The following is a 26,473-nucleotide window of genomic DNA, read 5'->3' as shown; positions in this document are numbered from 1 at the left end:
TCCAGAGGCTATCCATGCTGCTTTTTTTTTGTTGTTGTTTGTGGGTTTTGTTTTGATTTGGTGGGGTTTTTTTGTGGTTTTTTTTTTTTTACTTTGGAGTAAAATCTAAGCAGCTTCCCTGAGATCACGCAGAGTCCTTACAGCTGGACCACAACCTGAAACCAACCTTTGTGAGTCTCTGCCCAGCTTCCTATCCATCAGATATCCTTTCTGCCTTTTTTTTTTTTTACTTCCTAATGCCTTGGGGAGGAAGCTTGAACAGGTCAGAAAAACATGACCTGCTCCTCTCGTGATATTTTCTCCACACTTTCACTATGGGAAGATTTTATGACTGGGGTGACTACTCTCTTTACGTACTGCAAAAAAAAAAAAAAACCCATGAAAAACATAAATAAGAAAGATGTGAATAAGTAATGTCAAGCACCTCCATTAATTATGGCTCTCAAGCCATAAATATGGTTAGGGATAATTAGTAGTGGAGAGGGCATAATTAATCCACGTTAGTGCCCACCACTGGTGTCCATGCTTAAGTTCCGCAGAGCACTTCAGAATTAGTTTAGTGGAACTATTTACACAGCCACATTTATGCACTATGGGACTTCTCCAAACAGCTTAAATTTAGGCATGTGCTTAAATGCTTGGTTGATAAAGACAGCTTATTCTTTCCAAAAGTTTATGTTTGCTTTCCTGGGAATGCAGTCGTTTACTTGATTTTGACAGCTTATTCTTTCCAAAAGTTTATGTTTCCTTTCCTGGGAATACAGTCGTTTACTTGATTTTTTTAATAGTGAATAATTCTGCAGAGCTCTAGAGGCTATGTTGTTAGGGAAAAAAAATATCCTCTCCAATTAGCTGGAAAATGCTGGGGTTTTCCTCTAATGGATCAGCAATATTCAGAAATATATTGATTTAAAGTTTCTGGGGACAGTTGCAGTATAAATAACCTATGGTTCAATCACCTGTTAGTGTTTACAATGCAACAAAGCTAATCTAGATGAAAATGTAAATTAAATCCCAGAACTATATGGACATGCTATCTGGGAAAAGGTGATGTTTTTAAGTCTTGGATTAGAATAATGCAAATAACTCTGTGCAGAATTACACCTCAGGTTTCTTTACATAAATAAGCTTGGCAGCAAATACTTTCTAGAATGTGCCACTGGGGTTTTGGTTTTAAAGAAAAGGAATGGGAAGAACAAAACATATGCCATGCTGTTTTAACAACTGAGGAAATATTGAGACTGTCAGCAGTTTTCCTGGTGTTCCTCCAGCTTTATCTCTTTAACCTTTCTTCCAACAAGCTAGAAATTACATATCGTGGGGTCTGACTGGGAAGACAAGCTCATTTCTACCTATGTAAAGACACTAAGCATATGTTGAATTTATTGGCCAACTGATACTGTCCTCAAGGCAGCTTCACCAATAAAATAACAAAAAATGAACTATGCAGGGGGAAAAATGTGTTTTCCTAATTAACATCAGCATTTATGGGAAATTTGGCAAACCCTGAGATGCGATAAGGGGAAATATGAATTGTAGACAATGGCTTTCCTCCAAAATGTCTTACTGGGAACTGCTTTTATTTAGAAAATGATAAAGTTTAATGAATGTGAACATGCTCATCATTTATAATGGAAATCTCCTTCTTTCTATCTCTGAAATGTCAGTCTAGCTTCTGTGTAGCCATCCATTTACTCAGGTATTTTCTGCTTTGGTAAGTCACACGTAGTGAACTGCATTAGTTATCGGTTGGCAGATGACAGAAGACTATCTTCCGTGCTCAGTGTGGTATCTTGTCTTGCTGTCTGGGCTCATCAAAATGTTTTGAGTAGCTCAGAGGTTGCTATGAGCAAACACAGACCTGATTTGAGAGCAGATTCCGGAGCAGAGAGTCCCTGGCACCAGAAGGGAGAGGGCAGCCAAAATGTCTCATTGAGGGAACTGGTCCATGTTGGAACGGCAGGATCTGCAGTCACCCTTTGGCTGTGATCATACAGGTCCTGCTGCCATCAGCTATCTGCAGCTACTGCCACCAAATATGAGGAAAGTAACAACAGGAAAGTACTCCTGAGGTTGAAGGGAAAAAGCAGTGTAAAAACAGCAGTCTCTGAAACGCTTGAGTGGGCTCCTTAGACCATATGTGATGCTTGGATGGGAGGCTGAGTGAGTGTGGATTTGCTCCAGGATTGAGAAGCCTTTTCTGGCAATGTCAAGATATAGAGAGCAGCTTCTGATACTTGTAATTACAAGTCCTTAAAGTTGTTCTCACTGATTATTAAGCTCTTGCTAAATGAGGGGCTCTGATCGGTGATCCCTGTTGGATTTAGCTACACCATCCAAAGAGGCTGCAGCCCCTACAGCTGGCTGGGAGCTCTGGGTGCTAATGTCCATCAGCTACAGAAAATCCAATAGGGATTGTGAATTGCTGTGAATTCGTGTCATAACCACTGCTGAAGTTAACCTCTTGTGGTTTTCTTTGCTTCTGCCCGGCTGCGTCAAAAAGGGGCATCTAAAGCTGCGTTGAGACGGCAGCAAGGCCTATTTCAGAAGCAACTTTTACACACTTTAGGTTCCCATGGCCCCTTTTTTTTCTGTTTTGTTCTGAATTCTGGCCATCCCTTTGTGTGTGGGTGGGTGTGCTCACTTGCAACGGGTTGCTTTACCTGCAGTTGGATGGGAAACAAATCCCTGGGGGAGCAGTGCAGGAAAAGCAGCACAATGGGCCTGATAAAAAGCACTCGGATAAGCACTCAGATGTAACTTCCAGGTCAGCAACTGCAGAGAATTAGAACTGACCTGTTAGCCCTTATGTTGGGTGGAAAGCCAGTTGAAAGCAGCTAAGGTCTGTGGTGGTTTACTTGGCTGCAGATTCCCAAGAGAAACACCCTCAGCTGCTAAGCCCATTGGGTGCCGTGGCATCCATCTGGAAGAAACAATTGTAAAGCTGGTGGGTTGTGTTGTGCCACCCAGATCAGAAGCTTGGGCCGTCAGCAGAAAGGCTCAGAACAGCAGCATGTCACCAAGCTGGGTGGCAGTGTCGACCTGCTGGAGGGCAGAGAGGCTCTGCAGAGAGATCTTGACAGGCTGGATCGATGGGCCGAGACCAACGGGATGAGGTTCAACAAGGCCAAGTGCCGAGGCCTGCACTTGGGTCACACCAACCCCCTGCAGCGCTACAGGCTGGGGGCAGAGTGGCTGGAGCTGTCCCAAGGCAGAAAAAGATCTGGGGGTGTTGGTCGACAGTCAGCTGAACATGAGCCAGCAGTGTGCCCAGGTGGCCAAGAAGGCCAACAGCATCCTGGCCTGTGTCAGGAACAGTGTGGCGAGTAGGGCCCGAGAGGTGATTGTCCCTCTGTACTTGGCACTGATGAGGCCTCACCTCGAGGGCTGGGTCCAGTTTTGGGCTCCCTACCATAAAAAAGACATAAAGGTGCTGGAGTGGGTCCAGAGAAGGGCAACAAAGATGGTGAGGGGTCTGGAGAATAAGTCTTATGAGGAGAGGCTGAGGGAGCTGGGGGTGTTCAGCCTGGAGAAGAGGAGGCTGAGGGGAGACCTCTCTACAACTCCCTGAAAGGAGGGTGTAGAGAGGTGGGGGTCGGTCTCTTTTCTCAAGTCACAGGCGACAGGACAAGAGGAAATGGCCTCAGGTTGCGCCAGGGGAGGTTCAGGCTGGATATTAGGAAAAATTTTTTCACCAAAAGGGTTATCAGCCATTGGAATGGGCTGCCCAGGGAGGTGGTTGAGGCCCCATCCCTGGAGGTGTTCAAAAGACGGGTTGATGTAGTGCTGGGAGGTATGGTTTAGTGATGGTGTTGCTTTTTGTTTGTTGTGCGAGTGTCTATTTTTGTCAAAGTTAGGTTGACAGTTGGACAAGATCATCTTGAAGGTCCCTTCCAACCTAAAAGATTCTGTGATTATGTGAAAAAGTTTCGCGCTAGCACAAGAATGACACCAACTTTTTAGAAATGAAATACTTTGGAAAATGCTAGCCCTTTCTCTTTCACTTTAGGTCCTCTAGGCTGGGTGGGGACTTGGACCTCCTGACTTCTCTTTGACAGCCTTCCTCGGCATCAATGCCATATCCCTCACTACTAGGAGTCAATCTCCCTCCAAATCTTTCCTCAGGCTGTTTTTACACAGATGCTTTCTGTGCTCCCTGCCAGCTTGCTGATCCGTGGCTGGGCAGATGACAAGCTGCCACGGCGTGTAGTGAAGAAAAAGACAATTTACAGCAGATTTGAACCATGTTCCTTTGTTTCTGTTGTATCCTCATCCCCTCTCCTGTGACAGTCAGCGGATCAGGAGCTAACTGGAGCCTGTGGGGTAAGATGCTTCCAACGCGAATAGAGGCACAGGATTTGTGCCTCACATCATAGCAGCATGGCTTGTTGCATACTAGCTGCAATCTAATCAGTTTTAAGTATTTTCAGACCAGCCTGATGGTCTGGACACCCATTTGTCACGTGAAAAGCAACGTGTCCTTCCACCCAAAATGATTCTGCCACAAAGGTGGCAAAGGGGCCCTTTATCGCAGGAGCAGCAAGGGTAATTCCTGGTAGGCTTAAGTGTCAGCTTTTAGTATTAAGTGGTATTTGAAGGTTTGGGAGCCAGTGATAAAATTCAGTCCGAAAAGTACAATGCATGGAAATAAAGGAGTGGTCTATACGTATAGCTGGAGCTGTTAAATTTTGTCTATGCAAGACCTGAGACATTTGAAACGCTGACTGGGAGGGAGCAATTAGCTTTTCCTTTAGAGTCCAATTCCAAAATATCCTTGCTGAATTCCCCACAAAAGGGACTTCCAAACAGGTTTTCAAACTCAAATTATTTTCTGTGGATCTGGCAGGCTTTTATAAATATGGGCTTGTCAGAGTTTTAAGTTGCAAACTAATTATCCGAAGGTGTGCTTGACAAGGCAGAGGACATCTATTCTGCACACCTCCACATAGTGACTGTTCCTTGACAACAAAAAAAGCCCTAGTTCTACTGTGATGTCCTTGTGCAAAGAAAGTAGAAAAAAATCCCTCCTCACTACAAAGGGGATGGGCAAATGTGGCATTGAGAGTTTGGGGTAACTTCCCCTCGACAGAAAATTCCACGTGTAAGAGTCCACTTAAAGGGATTACTCTTGCTGCCCATTCCCCATTGGATTCCTCTGAAGAATGTTGAACCCTCCTGAGAGGCTTTTCTTTGCAGAACGTCTCTTTTTAGGCAAATAGTTTGACATGGTGGCCCAGATGTGTTCATGCTTACAGTGAACATCCAAACCCACTGTTATTTCACGTGGTGTAGTTGGGGGGAGATGTATGGGACCTAGGATGTGGCCTTGAAAAACTAGAGGGATTTTTGCTGAATAAGAAATTAACAAGCTGCTTCCTAAACTTTCCAGATCACGTTATTCTTGTTATATGGGCCAGATTTTCATAATGCAGATCTGAAGTCTGTGTGCTCAGGTATGTACGCACTGTGTTGGTTTATGGATTGAGATATTTATGCAGATACTAATTAGAAAGAGCCTTTGCCAATGTCAATTGAACACTTCAAATAGTTTTGCGCAGGGAAAATGTGTTTTGACTAAAACTGGGTATCTCTTTCCATTCCCACCCCTAAATAGAACTGTGTGATTATATTTTTTTTTTCTTACCCTACCAGATAAAATCTTTAGGGAACTTGCATTATTTAATTAGTACTTCTTCCCCCCCCTCCCCTTCCCTCTTCCCCCTCATTCTCTCAGGCTACTGGCACAACTTGGGAAAACAAAAGTTAAATAACCTCCCTCCACCCAAAACCATTCCAATCCTATCTACTGAAGGGGGGGGAAAAACCCCAAGCCCAAATCCTAACATAAAGCTTTATAATTGCAGCGTGATATTTTGAACCAGTTCTGACCAGCTGATCTAAATGCATCTGCCCATGACAACCTTGGGAAGATTGTTGCAATATTTTGTCTATATATCTTAAGCCTCCCTATTTTTGAAACAGATTTAGCAATCCAATTGGTATCAGCTCTCAGGGTTACTCCAGTCTCGTGTTATTAAATTGCCCCTGCACGTTTGTCAGACAAAAGAGCATTTTTAAAGATAATTTGAGTAGAAGTACAGCAACAGCAAGTATTTGCATGCTAAAAGGGATTATAGAAATGAAATACAACATGAGATTAGGGCTGGCTATTTGCCCTGAGGATTTTAAGTGGATCTGCTGATTGAATGGTAGGGTCTATAAGCGTTGAGTTATTTTGCACTGACATGATCTATAGTTTAAATGTTTAGGTAAGGAATTAGGGGAACCAGAAGCTGTGGGACTCTACGTATGGTAACGCTGCAAAACTAGATGTGTGCTGTTTTTCAGTGGGTAACACACATTAAAAAATATATATCTTTAACATATTTTACATGCTTAAATAAACTTGGCTTAATTACAAGTTGCCAAACCCTTCAATAGTATGTGTTCCCAACCCTTCAATGTGTACCTGGCTGTATGTTATCTATGCGTTAGAGATAAATGAAAGGTTACACCAAAATATTCAAAGTGATTTTTTTTGTTTCTTCTTCTTTTTGGTGTACAGTTTTGAAACACAATAACCAGTCCTCATTTAGGAGGAAAACAGCCAGCAGCTAAAAAACTTACTGGCACCCAGATCCACGCCTTCCTTGGAAGACTGAATTAGTCTGAACCTGTCACCCTAAAGAGGGGCTGCTTGGATTTTCCTGTTTGATTGGATTACAGGATTTCAAAAGTCTGTATTCTTCTTGAAAGTCTGATCTGTCTTATAATGATTTATCTCTGGAATAGTTCAGCTTGTCCTAAGCAATATTTATAAAGGTTAAGAAATAATAATAGCTAAAGGAAAAGGCCTTGAAGAAAGCCACAAGTGAATAGATTTTTTTTTTTTTTTAAACGCTTCTGGCTTGAGAGTCAGTAAACGTTTAGGGTGGACATTTTCATGTTGGTATCTGTGAGACTAGGGTTTGCACTGAATGCTAACGTATCTGGGCAGAAAATTGAGATTTACCTTGAATTCTGCCAACTTGCTGCTCTTACCTTTTCACTTTTTCTTCCTTTTTTCTGTTTGCTGCTCTTCTCTCCATCCACAGCCAGTTTGAGACGCTCCAGTTTCTGTTGCATCAATTCATCAACCTAGCCAGACAAACACAGTTGAATCTAAGTCTTCTGTTCTGCCACCACACTTCAGACAAACGTTCAGCCAGACAAGGGTTAAAGCAAAGAACCGATAGTAGGGACTCTGGAAGGAGGTAAGGTCTATGCCAGGGCCAGTTCTTACAGTTGTAGAGAAATATGTACAGGCAACACACGTTATTAGTGTCCTCTTACTATTGTAAGCACACCTGCTCTCTGATCTCTTCCTCCACTTCTTCCCGTTTCTCCTCTTTGATCAGCTCTGGGTCATGATCCTGGAAAAAATCCCATCCCTCGTCTCTGTTCTGCCAAACGGCTGTTATCCAAAAAGAAAGAGAAAAGGGGAAAAAAAGTTACAGAAGCCATTGGTTTCTCCAACTGCTTCCAGAGGCAAAAAATAGGTAGTTGTAGGCAGCCTTTATTAAATTATTATTATCTGTATGAAAGTAGTAGGCTCTGTGGACCTTTACCAAGTTCAGACCCCTGTTGTGTGAGGATCTGTAAATCTGGAGGTTAACTCCTTTCTTTGCCTCGGGCTGTAAATTGGTACCAGATTTCGGGAGGATAATGGGATATGGAGGTTGTCATTTTCTGGTTGTAAAGCAGAATGCCTGGAGTGGTGTTCACCTTCAAAAGCAGGCAGTACAGCATCGGCCAAACCGTGGCATGCCTGATGTTGGCATTCTTATTCTTTCTGCTTTAATTACCAGGAAGAAGTCAAAGATGACTCCTGTCCTTCAGAACATGATCTCTACACGTGTCTCTTGGCTGGCATAATGAAGGCTTGGGGACCAAAGGAAGGTGTTTAATTTTAAACTGGGAAGTTTCCTCGTTCTCTCCTGCTCGGTTATCTAATGAGAAGGTAAAGCTGCTGTAAGCTCATGAGTTAGCCTTTGTGGTAATTAGCAGGAGGCTGGAATATGGGCCAGGAGCACTGGAAGAGGTATAAAATCCTGCACTAAGCCCGTGGAAATAGGAATGAAAGGACAGTGAGTCCAACAGCAATAATCTGCATCCAACACACAAGTGACATAGAGCCACACGGAGTTTTAACTCCATCTGGGGAATTTTAAGCTTGATGGAGTAATTGAGCAGCAGGTGAAGTCTTTTCCAAAAAGAGACAAGGCCCACATGATACAGCACCTTTATTTCTTAGTGTTTGCAAAGGTGTGATTCTGTGATAAATAGACCTAGATCTAGACCTAGTTCCTAGACCTAACTCTAGGAACAAAGCAAGCTTGTGCAAACTGATGATTAAAAAAAACCCCAACAAACAAACAAACCCCAAACCCAAAACCACCCTGTTTGTGATAAAGTAGGTAATGATCCTGAGGTGCAGTCCTTTATCTTTGCTGAGGCAAAAAGTTTGCACTTCGGAAATAAAACTAAGTGAAGTCTGTCAAGCTTGGTGCAGGTCTGAACACTCCACTATTAGCATTACCTTTTTAATGGAAATGCCTCTCTTCTTTCTACATTTTTTGAGCTAATATGAAGGAGGACAATTCATATCTTGCATTTCAAGCCACGAAAGCATCCTTATAAATGACAGCTGACCTCCAGCAGTATGTGCTATTAAAGCAAAGAACCGATAGCAGGGACTCTGGAAGGAGGTAAGGTCTATGCCAGGGCCAGTTCTTACAGTTGTAGAGAAATATGTACAGGCAACACACGTTATTAGTGTCCTCTTACTATTGTAAGCACACCTGCTCTCTGATCTCTTCCTCCACTTCTTCCCGTTTCTCCTCTTTGATCAGCTCTGGGTCATGATCCTGGAAAAAATCCCATCCCTCGTCTCTGTTCTGCCAAACGGCTGTTATCCAAAAAGAAAGAGAAAAGGGGAAAAAAAGTTACAGAAGCCATTGGTTTCTCCAACTGCTTCCAGAGGCAAAAAATAGGTAGTTGTAGGCAGCCTTTATTAGATTATTATTATCTGTATGAAAGTAGTAGGCTCTATGGACCCTTACCAAGTTCAGACCCCTGTTGTGTTAGGATCTGTAAATCTGGAGGTTAACTCCTTTCTTTGCCTCGGGCTGTAAATTGGTACCAGATTTCGGGAGGATAATGGGATATGGAGGTTGTCATTTTCTGGTTGTAAAGCAGAATGCCTGGAGTGGTGTTCACCTTCAAAAGCAGGCAGTACAGCATCGGCCAAACCGTGGCATGCCTGATGTTGGCATTCTTATTCTTTCTGCTTTAATTACCAGGAAGAAGTCAAAGATGACTCCTGTCCTTCAGAACGTGATCTCTACACGTGTCTCTCTTGGCTGGCATAATGAAGGCTTGGGGACCAAAGGAAGGTGTTTAATTTTAAACCGGGAAGTTTCCTCGTTCTCTCCTGCTCGGTTATCTAATGAGAAGTTAAAGCTGCTGTAACCTCATGAGTTAGCCTTTGTAGTAATTAGCAGGAGGCTGGAATACGGGCCAGGAGCACTGGAAGAGGCATAAAAGCCTGCACTAAGCCCATGGAAATAAAGGACAGTGAGTCCAACAGCAATAATCTGCATCCAACACACAAGTGACATAGAGCCACACGGAGTTTTAACTCCATCTGGGGAATTTTAAGCTTGATGGAGTAATTGAGCAGCAGGTGAAGTCTTTTCCAAAAAGAGACAAGGCCCACATGATACAGCACCTTTATTTCTTAGTGTTTGCAAAGGTGTGATTCTGTGATAAATAGACCTAGATCTAGACCTAGTTCCTAGACCTAACTCTAGGAACAAAGCAAGCTTGTGCAAACTGATGATTAAAAAAAACCCCAACAAACAAACAAACCCCAAACCCAAAACCACCCTGTTTGTGATAAAGTAGGTAATGATCCTGAGGTGCAGTCCTTTATCTTTGCTGAGGCAAAAAGTTTGCACTTCGGAAATAAAACTAAGTGAAGTCTGTCAAGCTTGGTGCAGGTCTGAACACTCCACTATTAGCATTACCTTTTTAATGGAAATGCCTCTCTTCTTTCTACATTTTTTGAGCTAATATGAAGGAGGACAATTCATATCTTGCATTTCAAGCCACGAAAGCATCCTTATAAATGACAGCTGACCTCCAGCAGTATGTGCTAATTCAATTTCCAGATGATTTAAAGGGACAGCTTTCCACATAGGGTCCTTCATGAACCTGTTTTGTACAGGGCACTCTTTCCTCTACCCACTGCCGTTTCTAAGGCACTACAAATTCAGGAAGGTTTTCGCAGAGCCCATAGGACATCATTCAAGTTTTAGCCCAGTTAATATAATATTAGTGGCCGTCTCCATCCCCTAGGGATTTTCAGAGTCCAATTATGCGCAGAGTGTTTGTGGCTTTACACATAGGGAAGAGTTTTTGCAGGTGAGCAGTCTTAATTTCATAACTGAAAATGGCAGAGATGGAGAAGGAAAGTGGGGTTTTTGAGTAACGAGGAAAGAAACTCAAAGGTATAGACATTAATCTTTTAACATTACTTGCAGGTCATCAGATGGTGTGATAGGTGTCACGTAATACTTCAAGAGGGAAAGCTTGATCTGCCCTCGTTAAAAGGTACCTCCTCCAGGGTTACCAGCCTGGAATTTCAGCCTTGGGGAAAGGGTTTGTTACACAGGAGTTTTGTGAAATTTTTTAAACACTTTCCTGACTGGGTCAACAGGTTGCAAGGGCTATGTTTTCACAGAAGTGATAGGTTTTAGATATTTATTTTCTCATAGAGGGATCCATAGATTTTTTTTATTTTTAAATTCTGTTTTCATAATTGTTTATTGTCATTTTGTTGAGTTGATTAGCGGTTAATATCCACTGCAGGCAACCCAGTGACATTCCCCACAGATTAGGCAGCTGTCTCTCATATTAGCTGGCAATGAGTTTCTTGAGTGCTCCATTAGCCGCTAGGTTAGAGGTCCCTAATTTTAGAGAAGAGATCAATAACTCATAGGTGTTAGATGCTATGTTGTTCTTTTATAGACCAACAAAATGTTTCAAAGTTATTTTTAAAGCAAGGTCAGGAGGCTAAGGATGTTATGTTTTCACTGGCTGGTCAAAAGAGCCTGGTATTTTGTTACAGAGGAGGGTCATCCAGCTACGGGCGCTATTTTTGCATGTGTGTGTACACAGTGCAATTTATATCGGCTCTTCTAAAATAGTGCATGCTTATCTTTGGATTATTTTATATGCATACCTCTCCAGCTCAGGACTCAAGACAGCCCAGCCCACTAACGTGGCTGCAAACACCCCCAATCTCTGCAGACTAGTAGACAATTCCAATATCCCTGAATTGGATATTTTGGAGAATATGAAATATTCAGATATTTCAGAGAACAGCTTGTGACTAATAATCGAGATATATTTATTTGAAGCATGAAGCTTTTTAAAAAAATTACTACTTTCAGTCTCCCAGCAAAAAGATTTGAATCTTTTGATGTCTGGTTAAAAATAGATAATATTACGACACCTTAGAGTTTGGGTCAAGGGGTATTTGGGTTGAATTCATAGAATCATAGAATCACTCAGGTTGGAAAAGACCCTTGGGATCATCGAGTCCAATCATCAACCCCGCTCTACAAAGTTCTCCCCTACACCATATCCCCCAACACCACATCTAAACAACTCTTCAACACATTCAGGGATGGGGATTCAGATATTCAAATATTCTTTCCAACACTGAGCAAGTCAAATATCACTGGCAATCTGTATAATTGGGGAAATGGCACATTGCTGCCTCGCAGCACAGGGTACTGCCAAAAGAAGGAAGATGGAAGTAATGATTCAAACTGCTTATATTTGCTCCACACAAACTCCTGCTGTTCCAGTGTAAAAGTAGGTGTCACTCAGAAACTGGCTGTTTCCAACACCAGTATATAAAGTAAGTGTTTTAGATAGAACTCGGTAAATGTAGTTTAGCAAGTTTGCCAAATACACTTTTAGGAGAATAAAAGTTTCATGAATTCCAGCAGAGTTTAGGTAGCAGTTCTAGCTTGATAGAGGGGTGGAAAAGTAATTGGGGTGGAAAAATCTGTAGCTGAAATGCTTAGATCTTTGTGAAAACTGATCTACATATTTTAAAATTTTTCGGTAACCTAAGAACAAAGGAATTAGTTTCAGGGGATAGCAAGACTTTCTTAATTGTAAGTGTTGGGGTGTGTCTGCCAAAACAAATATGTTTGTTGTTTGGTCAGCTATCATATCAGGTGAACTTTAGATGCCCTCATAAGGGTTTTTTAATTATTCCATTGCAGGCATGTGATATAAACCTTTCTTACTCCCTTACTTCAATGATGTTTTCAAAATCCATGCACTAAAAAATTTGAACTTCTGTGCAAACTGTGGTAGTAACTGGGCTGTTTCTACATAAGAATAGAAAAAAGTTCCCAGTGTAGAAAGACAAACCTCTTTTTTTTCCTAAACAATTATGTTACTGAAATGAAAGCAGGTTAAAATTAAAAATACAAGAAATTGCTTACACTGTTCTGCTCAGAAGTTGTTCTAGACTTGATTCTGGAGGTGTTGAAAAAAAGAACGTTATCCCTGGCTGGATTAAAAGTAAAATTATTCTGAACAACCACCAGGTAATATTGTGATAAAGGGTGTTCTCAATGAAAAGCACTAAGTGCTTGTGAATGAGGCAGGGGGCTGTGCTGCCTGGAGGAATTAACAGCTGTTTACTAAAAATAAATATGGTGTCGAATAGGCTTGGTTTACTAGGAGAAAAAAAAACACCAACCCAAACACCTGAAGCTTAACAGAACAGCTATAGACTCTTCAATGCTTGCAATGGAGCTCTTTCCCCTCTGAGGGTTTTGGGTTGTCCTCTGTGAAGAAAATGGTTCCTTCTTAGGTGCTTTTAGAGGTATGGGAGTAACCATCAGCTCTGGCAGGATGGGTTGGAGATGAGCGTTGGTGTTTAACTCTGAATGCCAAGCTGGAGTCTTTACCTACCTCAAAAGGGGGCTGCCTGTGCCTGCCCTACCTGAGGACGTTATTGCAGGGTGTCTTCAAGCATGACCAGTAGAGAATGGGACAATGGTGGTAGTCACACTGACTGGCTTTAGGTCTCCAATTTAGGTCTCAATGGACAGGCTGCTGAGTTGCCCTTGGGAAGCCTCCTGAGATACCCAGGAACGCAACACCCCCAATTCAGCACTCATCTTCACGTAAAAAGTTAGGGTGACTAACCTCCAAAAGTTATATACTTGCAGAACTAAAAGTAGGTATCTTGTTAGGAACAGCAGTACTGTTGTTTAGATACAGTTTGGGTGACAAACGTGGCCCCCACCCTCTTCTAAACCCCCCTGGCTTGTTATTACTGGAGATAGTCGTGAAATTTGGGAGTTTTTTTTCCTATTAAACTAACCTATTGACCTCTGCAGTGTTTTTATTCCTAAGGCTTGCTGGATGGGTGTGCTGCTCGTGCTGTTTGCTGGCTTTGTGTTGTGAGATGCCATTTCATCCTGAACGTGTAGAAAAGCAGAAGTAATATTCTTGGTCGGGTAAGGTAAGAAGGAGAGATGAATTTGACCCTTATCTAAAACTCGGGCTGACTTCAGGGCGGTTCTGCTGTAGCATTCCAGAGTAGAGTCTGGGCCTAAAGAACTCCTCTTTAGCCATAAAGCTGCTTTATGATTTATAATGTGTAAGAAAATCCTAATTGTTAGAAGTAATAAGCCGGGTGAAACAGTAATGATGTATATTTAGTAAGTTCTTTCTCTCTGGCTAACCAAAATCGTGCGGAAAACTCGATGCCAGTAATTTGTCAACAAAGAGAGAATAATGGAGATTGCTCACATTAGGAATTTTAGCAGAGTGGGGAGCAGAAAAGATATTTTAAACAATTGTTTGAGAATAGGATCAGCACAGAATAGAGCAAAAGTAAACCCTGAAGGCTTTGGATCAAGCACACTTTTGCAGCAGAGGACTTCAATTTGGCTCCTCTGACCTCTGGGGTCCTATAGTGCTGTTTGGTTGTAGTTTGTGAAGCATCTGCTCCTTTCCATTTCAGACAAGTCCATGACTTCCACGCTCACTTCCAGGCCCAGCAGAAGGGACTGCTAATTCTCTTGTGCATCCAGGGAGCACACTGGAGACAAGTGTTTAGGAGACAGACAAAGGTAGGAAAGAGTAAAATGGCCTTTTACGAAAAACGTTTTTTTTTTTTTTAAACTTGAAAAATTCCTGCTTTTGGATGAATTCTCAAAGTGAAAAAAGCAGCCAATCTCCTAGCTATAAGTTTGAGTTACGTTTGTTAAGCCCCACACACTTTGACTGAAACAAGTGTATTCATATTCCAGCAGCATTTCTCATGCCTCTGCTCGAAAAAAATGATCCTCCTATTAAAATACATAATCAAAAATAATTTAATTAGCTGTAGACAGTAGGTGAATGAACCCGTGGACACTTTCCACGAATGAATGACAGCGTAAAGAGTTATAGGAACATGACAAAATCAATGCTTTTGAATTATCTGATATTCAGAAGTCATTTTTGTTTCCCTCAGAAAATGCAAGGAAACCCCTGCATGTACATCAAAGCACTTTTCGTTCCAATTTGGCCACTTTCACTCATATAGAAATGTATCTCCCTGTACAATTAGCTGTGTGGAAAAAAATGATCCTCCTATTAAAATACATAATAAAAAATAATTTAATTAGCTGTAGACAGTAGGTGAATGAACCCGTGGACACTTTCCACGAATGAATGACAGCGTAAAGAGTTATAGGAACATGACAAAATCAATGCTTTTGAATTATTCCATGCTCTCTTCCAGGCCCAGCAGAAGTAACTCCTAATTCACTTGTGCATCCAGGGAGCACACTGGAGACAAGCGTTTAGGAGACAGACAACAGCACCAAGGTAGAAAAGAGTAAAATGGCCTTTTGTGAAAACCATTTTTTTTTTTAAACTTGAAAAATCCCTGCTTTTGGATGCGTTCTCAAAGTGAAAAAAGCAGCCAATCTCCTAGCTATAAGTTTGAGTTACGTTTGTTAAGCCCCACACACTTTGACTGAAACAAGTGTATTCATATTCCAGCAGCATTTCTCATGCCTCTGCTCGAAAAAAATGATCCTCCTATTAAAATACATAATCAAAAATAATTTAATTAGCTGTAGACAGTAGGTGAATGAACCCGTGGACACTTTCCACGAATGAATGACAGCGTAAAGAGTTATAGGAACATGACAAAATTGATGCTTTTCAATTGTCTGATATTCAGAAGTCATTTTTGTTTCCCTCAGAAAATGCAAGGAAACCCCTGCATGTACATCAAAGCACTTTTCGTTCCAATTTGGCCACTTTCACTCATATAGAAATGTATCTCCCTGTACAATTAGCTGTGTGATTCGCTCAATGATGTTGAGAGACTCCTAAGACTTGAAGGTACTGAGAGATTCCCTTCCTAAATACCATTTTACCTAATGTCCTCATTTCTATAGCGTTCCACAGTTTGGGCAGCTGCCCAGCTTGACCTTATAGAAACGGCATTCAAATTAAGCTGAATTAGAAGAACATTCCAGCTGTAATTGTTATCTTTTTCCTACTGACCTTTGTATTGACTGTTTCCTTCCTCCATTATTGAAAGGAAATTACTGGGAGCCATTTTCCAGCCTTCCTCCTCTTCCTAGATTGGTGGTGTGAAAAGAAAGATCAGAATATTAATACATAGAAACTCTGCAAGTACGTAAGGGTCATAACTTTCATTGGATATTTAAAGATTTGTTTTCATTTGAGGGATACGACAGCATTGTTTCAATAAGTAAAATATTCCTAGCAGGAGGTTTTACCTTCTTGAGAGAAGAGAGGGTGTCAGTTCATCAGTTGAACCACTGAAGTTACAGGAATTAAACTTAGGCTTGTTTGAACATGTAATATAGGTAGGAGACTTGTAACATGTAAATGAAATTACCTTGCTATTTTTCAGTTATTCTTAATCTATGGTTGCTCCCCAGAACCTGAAAGGAATTCCCAACTTGTGGGTAATTCCAAGACGTTGAAACCTCATTTTAATTTGTAATCGGAAAGAAAAATGGTGATACTTGTGTATCTTGCAAAGCAAAATATTTTGTTTCAACTTTATCAAGACGCTTTGACGCTTTCCTGTGTAAAGTAAATGATACTGACATGTTCTTGAAGTAGTTTAATTCCATTGAACCAGCATTTCTGAGGGAAAAAGTTGTCAGAAAACGATGAAATGTTCTTCATGCTGCACCAGTCATAAGTCCTCCAAATGTTAGTATGGTAATAGTTATTAATGAGAAATTAGATGACTGTTTGGGGAGGAAATGAACGTGGATTTATGTGAGACAGCACAAGTTGTATAAGGCTTTGGTAGCCAATGTGTAGTCTGTAAGCCACTGGTTATCAGGAAGATTAAAAAGTGCAGTTTCTGGAATAACTTAAAACGAAACAACCCCCTTAAATATGCCTCTGTAATTAGGTGCCATTGCATACCTACTAGATAGAGTTTTGGCCAGGTTATATGAATTATTGAGTATCTATTTTTAATTGAAGTGTTACTACAGAAGAACATGCAAAACCTGAATACATTTATCACTTCTACCCTGTGCCTTAATTAAAAGAATCAGGAGCTTCTTCACTAAATATCAAAAACCTTTTTGGTCAAGCATAACCAATTGTTTGAGGGTTTGACACCCAGAACTCAAATTCCCAGTTATTTTAATGTATTATCCATTTAATGTATTCTCAATTCTCAGTGCAGGGTGTGGCATTTTGAGATTCATGCTTCATCTCTTTTCCAGTAGGCAGAATACATTCCTTTTAATATTCTCCCATGATATTTTACAAAAAATTATTAAATCATGATGTTCTAAGAGGAAATACTGATAACTGCTAACTATTTAGAAACATAGGCAAAAAAACCCCTTACCCCAGAACAGCCTGAAAATGGGTTACTCATTTTTAGCCTCTTCATAGCACAGGACGCATTAAGTTTCTTTTATTGCAACAAATAAGCCAATAAATCATCTTAATTACTAGCTTCAATGATTTTATACGCTGACGTAAATAATATTGTTGTGTCAGTTTCATTGATTTTAATCAAAAGCACTGTTTCAAGGGTGGTTCTGCAGCCCCTCTTCCCTCTAGAAGAGCCAATGTAAAATGCAAAGAACTTCTCTTCCTCTGAAGTCAGTTGATGTATTTTTTTTCTCTGCTGGGTTGATTGATTCCACGCTTGCTCCGTGTCAAGCGCCCTAAGACACCTTGAACCAACAATACGCCTTTCCATCTGAGAGGAGATATGGAAATAACACTTTGAATCTTATTTCTGAAGCTTTCCAAAGCCTAGAGCCCACACAAGGTGATTCTCGCTCAACAGCAAGGGAGAGTTTTGAATGGGCTCCATTGTGCGCTTTCGCTACGGAGATTTGGCTAATGGGTTTCGCCGAGGACAAAATGCTCCTCGTTGTTCAACACTTTCGGGGTGAAATTTAGGGATGCAGAACCTCGCTCAGGTTGGGTGAGACAGGTTGCAGCTCGTTGCTGGGTGAAGCAGTCCATCCAGACTGGTCTAACGGGTTCTGCTATTGAAAAGAGGGATCAGACAGTGCTAAAGGATTTTCTTGGTGGTTTGGGGTTTTTTTTTTTGTTGTCCCCCCTCCCCTCCCCTTAGGTGCCCAACGGGGAAATCAAATCAGCACCTTACAGAGAAAAGAAAACGAAAGAAAACGAAGTTACTTTGATACAAAATACGCCTTTTTGAAGATCGCTATCAGGCTTTTCAGAAATATTCAAATTTCCTTCTGGGATCAAACTTTTGTTTTCTTTAAGAGCTGAAGTTAGGAGCAGGGCTTTTTTTTTTTTTTTTTTTTTTTCCTGCCTGCATTACTATGACTTATAGCCTATACTTATTTTAATAAGAGTCCTGCTGTTAGAACTTTTCCAAATACTTCTCAACTCGTCTTAGACACTATTTTTTCCCCCTGTCAGTATTATAACCTTGGAGAGAATGTTCCCTTTGTTCTTTCTCAATGAACCATAGAGAACCTGATATAATGGCTCAGAATTTTACTTGACAGGACTTGTGATGGCTGAAGAGATGAGAACGACATGAAGTCAGAAAGCCCCAGAGCTCCAGCCTGTTATTTCACCCCGTTTCAAAACAACCTTGCAGAGGCTGTGAGGGGACTGAGATCAATTTTTTGGTATTGTCGGTTCTCATCGAGTGAAACGTGCAAAACCAACAAGGATTCAAATTTATCCTGTGAAAGTCAGGGTTTTTGAGCAGATGGGTGAGTTGCCATCTAGTTTCAAAAGCTTGGGTTGAGTTTGGCATTTTTAGTGTGCCTGAACCTTAGCATCTCAGTTTGACTGAGGTGTCTGGAGCAGCCTCTTCCATTGCCTGTGTGAGACCAGAGGCAACACTGGGCTTTATTCTGGGTCAGCTGAGTTGAGAAGGAGCAAGGACAGGACAAAGCCATGAAGAGGACACCCTTGTGAATGCCCCCCCAAAGGAACTGGGCTGTCTGAGATGCTACAAGCTTCTATAAATGTGCATGACAATGGTCTTTAAAGTCTCTGACCCCAAAAGCTTTTCTTAAGCTATTGTCTTCATTCATGTACTTTATCTGATCTTTCCCATAGAGTTCCACAGTGCATTAGGAAAAATTTTTTCACTGAAAGGGTTATCAGGCATTGGAATGGGCTGCCCAGGGAGGTGGTTGAGGCCCCATCCCTGGAGGTGTTCAAAAGAGGGGTTGATGTAGTGCTGGGAGGTCTGGTTTAGTGATGATGCTCCTTGTTTGTTGTGTGGGTGTCTATTTTTGTCAGTGAGGTTGACGGTTGGACAAGATGATCTTTAAGGTCCCTTCCAACCTAGAAGATTCTGTGATTCTGTGCATGTGATGATTTAAGGGGTCATACCCTGAAGTGGTCCTACAGAGCTAACTCAGGACTAATACATGTTTCTAGAAGTCTTATTGACAGCAAACAAGTTGGTATTATCTAGAAGATTCTGTGATTCTGAGATTCTGTGCATGTGATGATCTAAGGGGTCATACCCTGAAGTGGTCCTAGAGAGCTAACTCAGCACTAATACATGTTCCTAGAAGTCTTAATGACAGCAAACAACTTGGTAGCAGTATTACTTGGCTTAGGTCTGCAGGCATCACGCTTCTCTTTCTTCTCTGTTGCTCCCTCAGGTTGGCTCTGCTCTCCCACTAAGCTATGGTGAAGTGGTACCAGCTTCACTTCACCTTCCACTGCTTGCAGTACGATGCCTTCACTAACCCTGCGATAGACCACCCTGTGATGGTGTCACCCTGATGACAAACGACTGTCTGAAGACGTGTGTGACCAGAATTTAGAACATTTCCTGTGTGCGTAGGAGCAGCCGCTACCCTTCCTAGTTGGTAGTGCAAGATCAAGCTTAAAGAGCTTGGAGAAGACAACGTAAGTATGCCATTCCTTCAGCCCGCTGTGCATCTTGATTTACAAAAAACCCCAAGCCATCCTGAAGCCCCAAACTTAGTTTTGTATGACCCAAACAGTGGTTTTATCTGGCAAAGACACTACCTAAGTTAGAAGTTAACACTTAGATATCTACCTCCAAATTAACTAGACCTAAGCTTCCAAAGTTCATGTAGTTTAGGTTCCCTGCTAGCTGTTAGGAGAGCTTTGGCCAGGTTGATGGATGTTGTCCAAGAAAAGCATCATTTTTTTGTTATATGGCTGTTCCAGGGTTAGGAATTGAAATTGATTTGTGTAAAACTTGCAGTGAGGAGTAAGCTTTGCCCTGGAAAACTCACCCTTCTCCTCCACATACTTGGTGAGAGATAAATGACCCTTATTAAAAAAAAATATTTATATTGTTTCAGCTTTGTTTATACTGTTAAGTAAATGAGAAACAAAAGTTGCTGCTTCAGCAAAAGCCTACAATTTTTGTTGCATGGCTCGCTTTTAGAGATGTCCTTTGGTCACTGCTCTGTTTCACAGGTGTTTTCCTCAATGAGGTCGCTCCTGAAATAATTTGGATTCATACCTTCTGTGAAAGCAGACCTTAGTACATCAAAGGTTTCAGGGAATATATCATACCTTAAGTGCTGTCCACTGTGACTTGAAGCAAAGAGTTCATAGCCTAAGAATGTGGACTTGAAAATGCACAACTGCTATTTACAGGCTTAGAAAATACTGGCTTGCAGTACAAAAGATGCAGCTGGCCTATATGGAAATGTACAAATTTAGTTTGATATACATGTGAGCTCTGATGAAGGTATCTGACTGAGACTAAGGTTCTAATTATCTAGTTCTTGTGTGAAGGGATGGCACTAAGTAACTTCTCTGTACCCAACACTACAAGTGGAAATGCTTGGTTAGATAGCTGGGCACCATTTTGTTGTCTGCACACACAAAAAAAGCAACAGTGCTTTTAAAAGTGCATGCACGTTGTCTTGGCAAAGTGTATTTCTTGGGATAAAATGTATTTTTTCCACTCATCTATGTCTCTGCCAGCCTGCACCTACATCAGCTCTTCCCACTGAGCTGAGTCACGGCCATGCAAATGGCCATTCCTTAGATATGAGAGTGACCAGAATCATCAAGGCATTGGGAAGGCTGAGAGGGACTGGCCTCACCAGTTCTTCTCTCCTCTGAAGCCTTAATGACCAGTCTAATGCAAATTAATAGCCTCTGCCCACACTTTGGCTCTGTTTTCATAAACTAACTGTTTTCACTGCAGGAAAACTTACTTTCTTTCCAGTTTTCTGTGGTTTTTTCTCTTTCGTTTTTTCCTTCCCTCCTTTTTGTTTTTTCTCCTTTTCGGCTTTTTTCTGCAAAGCCATCTCTTTTTTGGCAGCTAGTTCTGCAGCAACCTGAAAGAGACGGAAAGGAAGGTGAAGAGCTGGTCAAATATCTTCAGGTGCAAGGTGTGTTAAAAGTGTGCCTTAAGAGCTATGAAGCAGTGTGTATCTTTCCTCCCTTGCTTTCAGCCTTCCAATATTGGAGGAAATCCAATATATTGGAAATCCAATCTTGGTAGCCCTCTCTGCATTGCAGAATGGTTGACCATCACAGAAAAGTCCTTTTAATTTATGCTGAGGGCACTCCCACCTGCAAACTTTAACATAGGTGCTGACTATCCCAATATATCATAGGAAAAGAGGTGATTTCTGTCCCAAGCTGCTAGGGCTTTCATGGAGTAAGACCAATTCCTGAAACCACGTAGATGTGTAACATCCTAACGACACACAACTTAAAAGTTCCCTCTGGACTTGGGCTCAGATTATGAATTTGTCGTAGTGTTTCTAAGGCAGATTGATTTTTATAGAGATGGATTTTTGAGAGATTGCCCTCAGGCGCGTCTAATTTCAATATGTGGCTCAAGACTGAAATTGTTCTAGCGGGTGAGAGAGATTCAATAGAGATATTGTGACAAACTCTGACAGATACACACGGGTCGCCCAGCACGGGCAATCATACAGCTACATCAATTTCCATAACTTTAGTTCTTGGCTATTTATTATGCAAAAAAGGCAGAGGTTGAAACTTGCTGCTCCTACCGTTCTCTTCTTTCAAGGCACCTTTCATCGTGTTCTTTTGTAAGATCATCTACTGATGAGTGTGAATTGGAAAATCTGTGGCCACTGAAGTTTATGAATGGACCATTAATATTGGGTGGTACCACGCAAGAGTAGAAAATAAAAAAAATCCAATTGTAAGGCATGTTTCCTGTAACAGTAAAAATACTTGTTTTCTAAAGAATGCCTTTTAATGCATTGAAGATGGGACATCGGAAGGGGAACAACGATGAGGGCTTTGCTTTGCAGCCAGTGAGATTTCATTAGTAGATTTCCCCAAGCATTTCAGTATCTTACATTTAATTAAATATGGTAATTTAAATCCCAAGCACCATTCAGTCATATCTTGCGGTGATAAGCAGTGAAGCATTGCATTCCCTGGGAATAGATTAACAGATTGAATAGAGTTCAAAATAGGTTTTTAGTGTCCCAGCAGGTCTTCGTATCCAAAACCAACAGAGCTACTCAAAGTCTATCCTTTACTGGAGCGCTACTACCCTGCCAGAAATCCAACATTTTCACCTCCACCTTCTGCTCTGACTGCCTACTGAAGGGCAACCATAACCATTTCCAGCATCTCAGCAGTGGGGTTATCCAGCACAGAATCCCATGGGGTTGGAAGGGACCTCTGGAGATCATCTAGTCCAACCCCCCTCCCAAAGCAGGGCCACCCAGAGCAGGTCCCACAGGAACGTGTCCAGGTGGGGTTGGAATGCCTCCAGAGAAGGAGGCCACCTCCCTGGGCAGCCTCTGCCAGGGCTCTGCCACCCTCACAGGAAAGAAGGTCCTCCTCATGTTGAGGTGGAACTTCTTCTATTCCAGTTTGTGCCCATTTCCTCTTGTCCTGTCCCTGGGCACCACTGGAAAAAGACCGGCCCCATCCTCTTGACACCCTCCCTTGAAGTATTTATCAGCATTGATCAGATCCCCCCTCAGCCTTCTCTTCTCCAGACTAAAAAGACCCAGTTCCCTCAGCCTCTCCTCATAAGGGAGATGCTCCAGGCCCCTCATCATCTCTGTACCCTCTGCTGGACCCTCTCCAGCAGTTCCCTGTCCTTCTGGAACTGGGGAGCCCAGGACTGGACCCAGTGCTCCAGATGGGGCCTCCCCAGGGCAGAGCAGAGGGGGATGACACCTGTAAGCAGCAGGATACCTGTAAGCACACATGCGATTGACAAAAGGTTTTAAGCAGTATCTTTGAGTTCTGCTGAGCAGATATTTAGGTATCTGGATATTTATATCCAAACTCTGACTGAAATTACCTACTTTTGTGGTTTTATACAGATGAATGGTACTGAAAGGGGTTAATTTAATTAAATATGGTAATTTAAATCCCAAGCACCATTCAGTCATATCTTGCGGTGATAAGCAGTGAAGCATTGCATTCCCTGGGAATAGATTAACAGATTGAATAGAGTTCAAAATAGGTTTTTAGTGTCCCAGCAGGTCTTCGTATCCAAAACCAACAGAGCTACTCAAAGTCTATCCTTTACTGGAGCCCTAGTACCCTGTCAGAAATCCAACATTTTCACCTCCACCTTCTGCTCTGACTGCCTACTGAAGGGCAACCATAACCATTTCCAGCATCTCAGCAGTGGGGTTATCCAGCACAGAATCCCATGGGGTTGGAAGGGACCTCTGGAGATCATCTAGTCCAACCCCCCTGCCAAAGCAGGGCCACCCAGAGCAGGTCCCACAGGAACGTGTCCAGGTGGGGTTGGAATGCCTCCAGAGAAGGAGGCCACCTCCCTGGGCAGCCTCTGCCAGGGCTCTGCCACCCTCACAGGAAAGAAGGTCCTCCTCATGTTGAGGTGGAACTTCTTCTATTCCAGTTTGTGCCCATTTCCTCTTGTCCTGTCCCTGGGCACCACTGGAAAAAGACCGGCCCCATCCTCTTGACACCCTCCCTTGAAGTATTTATCAGCATTGATCAGATCCCCCCTCAGCCTTCTCTTCTCCAGACTAAAAAGACCCAGTTCCCTCAGCCTCTCCTCATAAGGGAGATGCTCCAGGCCCCTCATCATCTCTGTACCCTCTGCTGGACCCTCTCCAGCAGTTCCCTGTCCTTCTGGAACTGGGGAGCCCAGGACTGGACCCAGTGCTCCAGATGGGGCCTCCCCAGGGCAGAGCAGAGGGGGATGACACCTGTAAGCAGCAGGATACCTGTAAGCACAGATGCGATTGACAAAAGGTTTTAAGCAGTATCTTTGTGTTCTGCTGAGCAGATATTTATGTATCTGGATATTTATATCCAAACTCTGCCTGGAATTACTTACTTTTGTGGTTTTATACAGATGAATGGCACTGAAAGGGGTTTAACAGAGTTTCTGTTCTTGTGAACCTGCTATAATGGGACTGAATTGTTGAATTGTCCTTATACTTCTTCCCTCACAAGTTTTGTAAGGCAAGATGATTGTGTTTACTATTTTCAGAACTGCAGTACGAGTTATGGTGCTAAGTTTTCAAGTAATTGCTCAAATAGGGAACAGAGAAAAAGTGAGCACTGAGTGTAATGTACAGTTACACAAAAAACCAGGACTCAGAACACGCACAGTGACTGCAGACATACATCCAAATAACACCTGTCTCCCTCCTGGATAATTTGGCAACATATATGTAGTCTGAGATGCCACATAGTTTTGGTGAAATGCTCCAAATGCTCCCACTCCATCAGCATGTGGAGTCTGTATTTTCTGAATACAGAAAATATTCAGAATTCAGAAATATTCATATTCAGAATATACAGAAAATAGAATACAGGCTCTCTGCTTTCCAAAAGAGAATGACAGAGAAAATACAGTATTTTCTTTTCCACCTCAGATACACCTCTTCTATGCTCCTTTGGTGCAGCCTCTCCAGCTCTGCTTTCACCTCTGCTCTAAGCAGCTTCCTAATTGCAGAGGACTGGGAGCTGGGGTGAAGCTGGCTGTGTACCTAACCTTGAATAGTTTGTACTCTTCTATACAGAACAATTTCCCCTCCAGCTAAAAGAAGATGCCTGAAGAATCTGACAAAAGAAGAGGAAAGAAAGGGAAGGGCAGGTAAAGGTTAGTTTGAGATACTAAGAAATTCACCCACATTATAATACTTTTTTTTTTTTTTTTCCCCCTGAAGAAAACTTCATAGTGGAAATAAAAGCAGATGTCTTCCTAAATTATTTTAGACTGCCCTTTTCTTCGCTAGGCTGCCTCTTCTTGAAACGATTTTGATAGCACTTAGAAAACTCTTAATATTGGGAAAGTGAATTGTGCATCAGTTTAAGAACAGATGAATTTTAGTCTCCTTTTTTTTCTAGTCTTGCTGTAGGACTCCTGTTGTGCTAGTGCTCACTCTTCCTCAGTAATGCTTTCTTCTGAGGCTGAAATGACATTTTCCTCTAAACTTATACACCACAGAAGTCAAATTGATTTATTTTTTTTTCCCTGTTCTACATCAGTTCAAGTGTGTTTCCAAACTCTTGCTGTGCAAATCCCCCTTTTTCTGGGGAAAGAGAGGGGTGCTCAAACTAAGTGTAGCTTATGAATGGAAATGCCTGATGTTGGTTTTGTGAGCCAAGTCTATGAAAACCCCCAGCTGCCAGTAGGACTCACTCATGTCCTATGTTCCTCAGCCACAGAAAGCTTGGTGTTGGCTCAGGCAAGCTGACACTTGAGCAAAGTGTTTTTCCTCAAGAATAAGCCCTTCCCTCATCCCTTAAAAGATGACTTTACTCGAGCCTCTTTTATTTATTAGAGTTGTGGGCATAAATGAACTGTAGGAATGGAGTGAGTTTGGGAATTCTGGATCTCCAGCTGCGGTGGGTGAGAGGCAGACTCAGAGCCTTGTAGATCTGGCTCTGAAACCATTTTGAATGGAAACACTTCATATGCACCTAGCCTAGTGTTCCGGGAGGGAAAATGTTTTCTCTTTGAGTATTAATTCTACAGGAAGTAACTATTTTGAAACCTAAGACAAAAAAAAAATATGTTTTTTCAAGAAAACCGCACTGTTTGAGATGGGAAGAGATGCCATCTCTGTGTCCCAGAGTAGTGTGCCACACACTGGGCTGCATGCACGTTTGTGTCAGTTGTACATAACATCCTACCCCCACCCCCAGCTTGAGGACGCTTAATTACAGCTCTTCCTACAGGCTGATTTATTCCTGTGAGGTGATATTAATTTTTTTTTGTCAGTTGGAGATGTTATTTTCATCATGGTGGGCCTGGGATTCAGTCCTCTCAAGCTAGCTGAGAACCAGTGCTCTGGATTCTGGCAAATCCACTTGCGTAGCTTTTAACACTGTAGTGTTCTCCTGGCAAAGCGTTTCTGAGTGTTGTTTATTTTGGGGGATGCACCTCCAAGCAAAGCTTAAGCTGTTAAAAACAACCTCAGCGATCTGTTTCTTGCAGGAATGCATTCAAAACGTTGGGTGGGATTTCACAGCGTTACAGGATCTTGCAAAATCTTAACAGTTGGCTCTAGTTGACTGTCATGCGTTTTGGTCCATGATTGATACATGCTCTGGGTTTTCTTCCCCCTTCCAGAAGTTGGTGCTGGTCTCTTCTCACAGGTAATCAGTGATAGAACAAGAGGGAATGGCTTCAAGCTGCAACAGGTTCCAACCTGAATGATTCTATGATTATATGTTGTCCAAATATAGCTTAACTTGCCAGTTAAACCCCCTCACTCCTCTGTTTGTTTTCTAGCAAACATTTCAAAACGTTAGTCTCCACTGAATGTGTTTATGAAAAATCTGTTAGTTTTGCTCAGTGTAGTGTTGGGTTTTTTGGTATGTCTTTTTTTTTTACTCTTTTTTTCTTTTTTTTCTTTTTTTTTTTTTTAGGGAAGGTGGGGGGGAAAGGTGC

General features: G+C 41.9%; 1 protein-coding gene across 1 annotated transcript in view; it reads right to left on the bottom strand.

The window, feature by feature from the left end:
- IQCA1 (IQ motif containing with AAA domain 1) overlaps positions 1-26,473 on the bottom strand; it is a gene marked incomplete at its 3' end in the record, with an annotated part of 138,928 nt that overhangs the window by 26,992 nt on the left and 85,463 nt on the right. Inside the window, exons 8-11 of the mRNA XM_014961996.1 lie at positions 20,802-20,924; positions 15,643-15,718; positions 8,841-8,947; positions 7,042-7,137 (exon numbers count right to left, since the gene is read on the bottom strand). Coding sequence (XP_014817482.1) covers positions 7,042-7,137; positions 8,841-8,947; positions 15,643-15,718; positions 20,802-20,924 — 402 coding nt within the window. The remainder of the gene's footprint in view (positions 1-7,041; positions 7,138-8,840; positions 8,948-15,642; positions 15,719-20,801; positions 20,925-26,473) is intronic.

The sequence above is a fragment of the Calidris pugnax genome, unplaced genomic scaffold, assembly GCF_001431845.1.
Source record: "Calidris pugnax isolate Ruff unplaced genomic scaffold, ASM143184v1 scaffold357, whole genome shotgun sequence".
Taxonomy (NCBI): Eukaryota; Metazoa; Chordata; class Aves; order Charadriiformes; family Scolopacidae; genus Calidris; species Calidris pugnax.
Note: the sequence above shows the minus strand (reverse complement) of the source record. Positions and strands in the feature narration are given on the sequence as shown.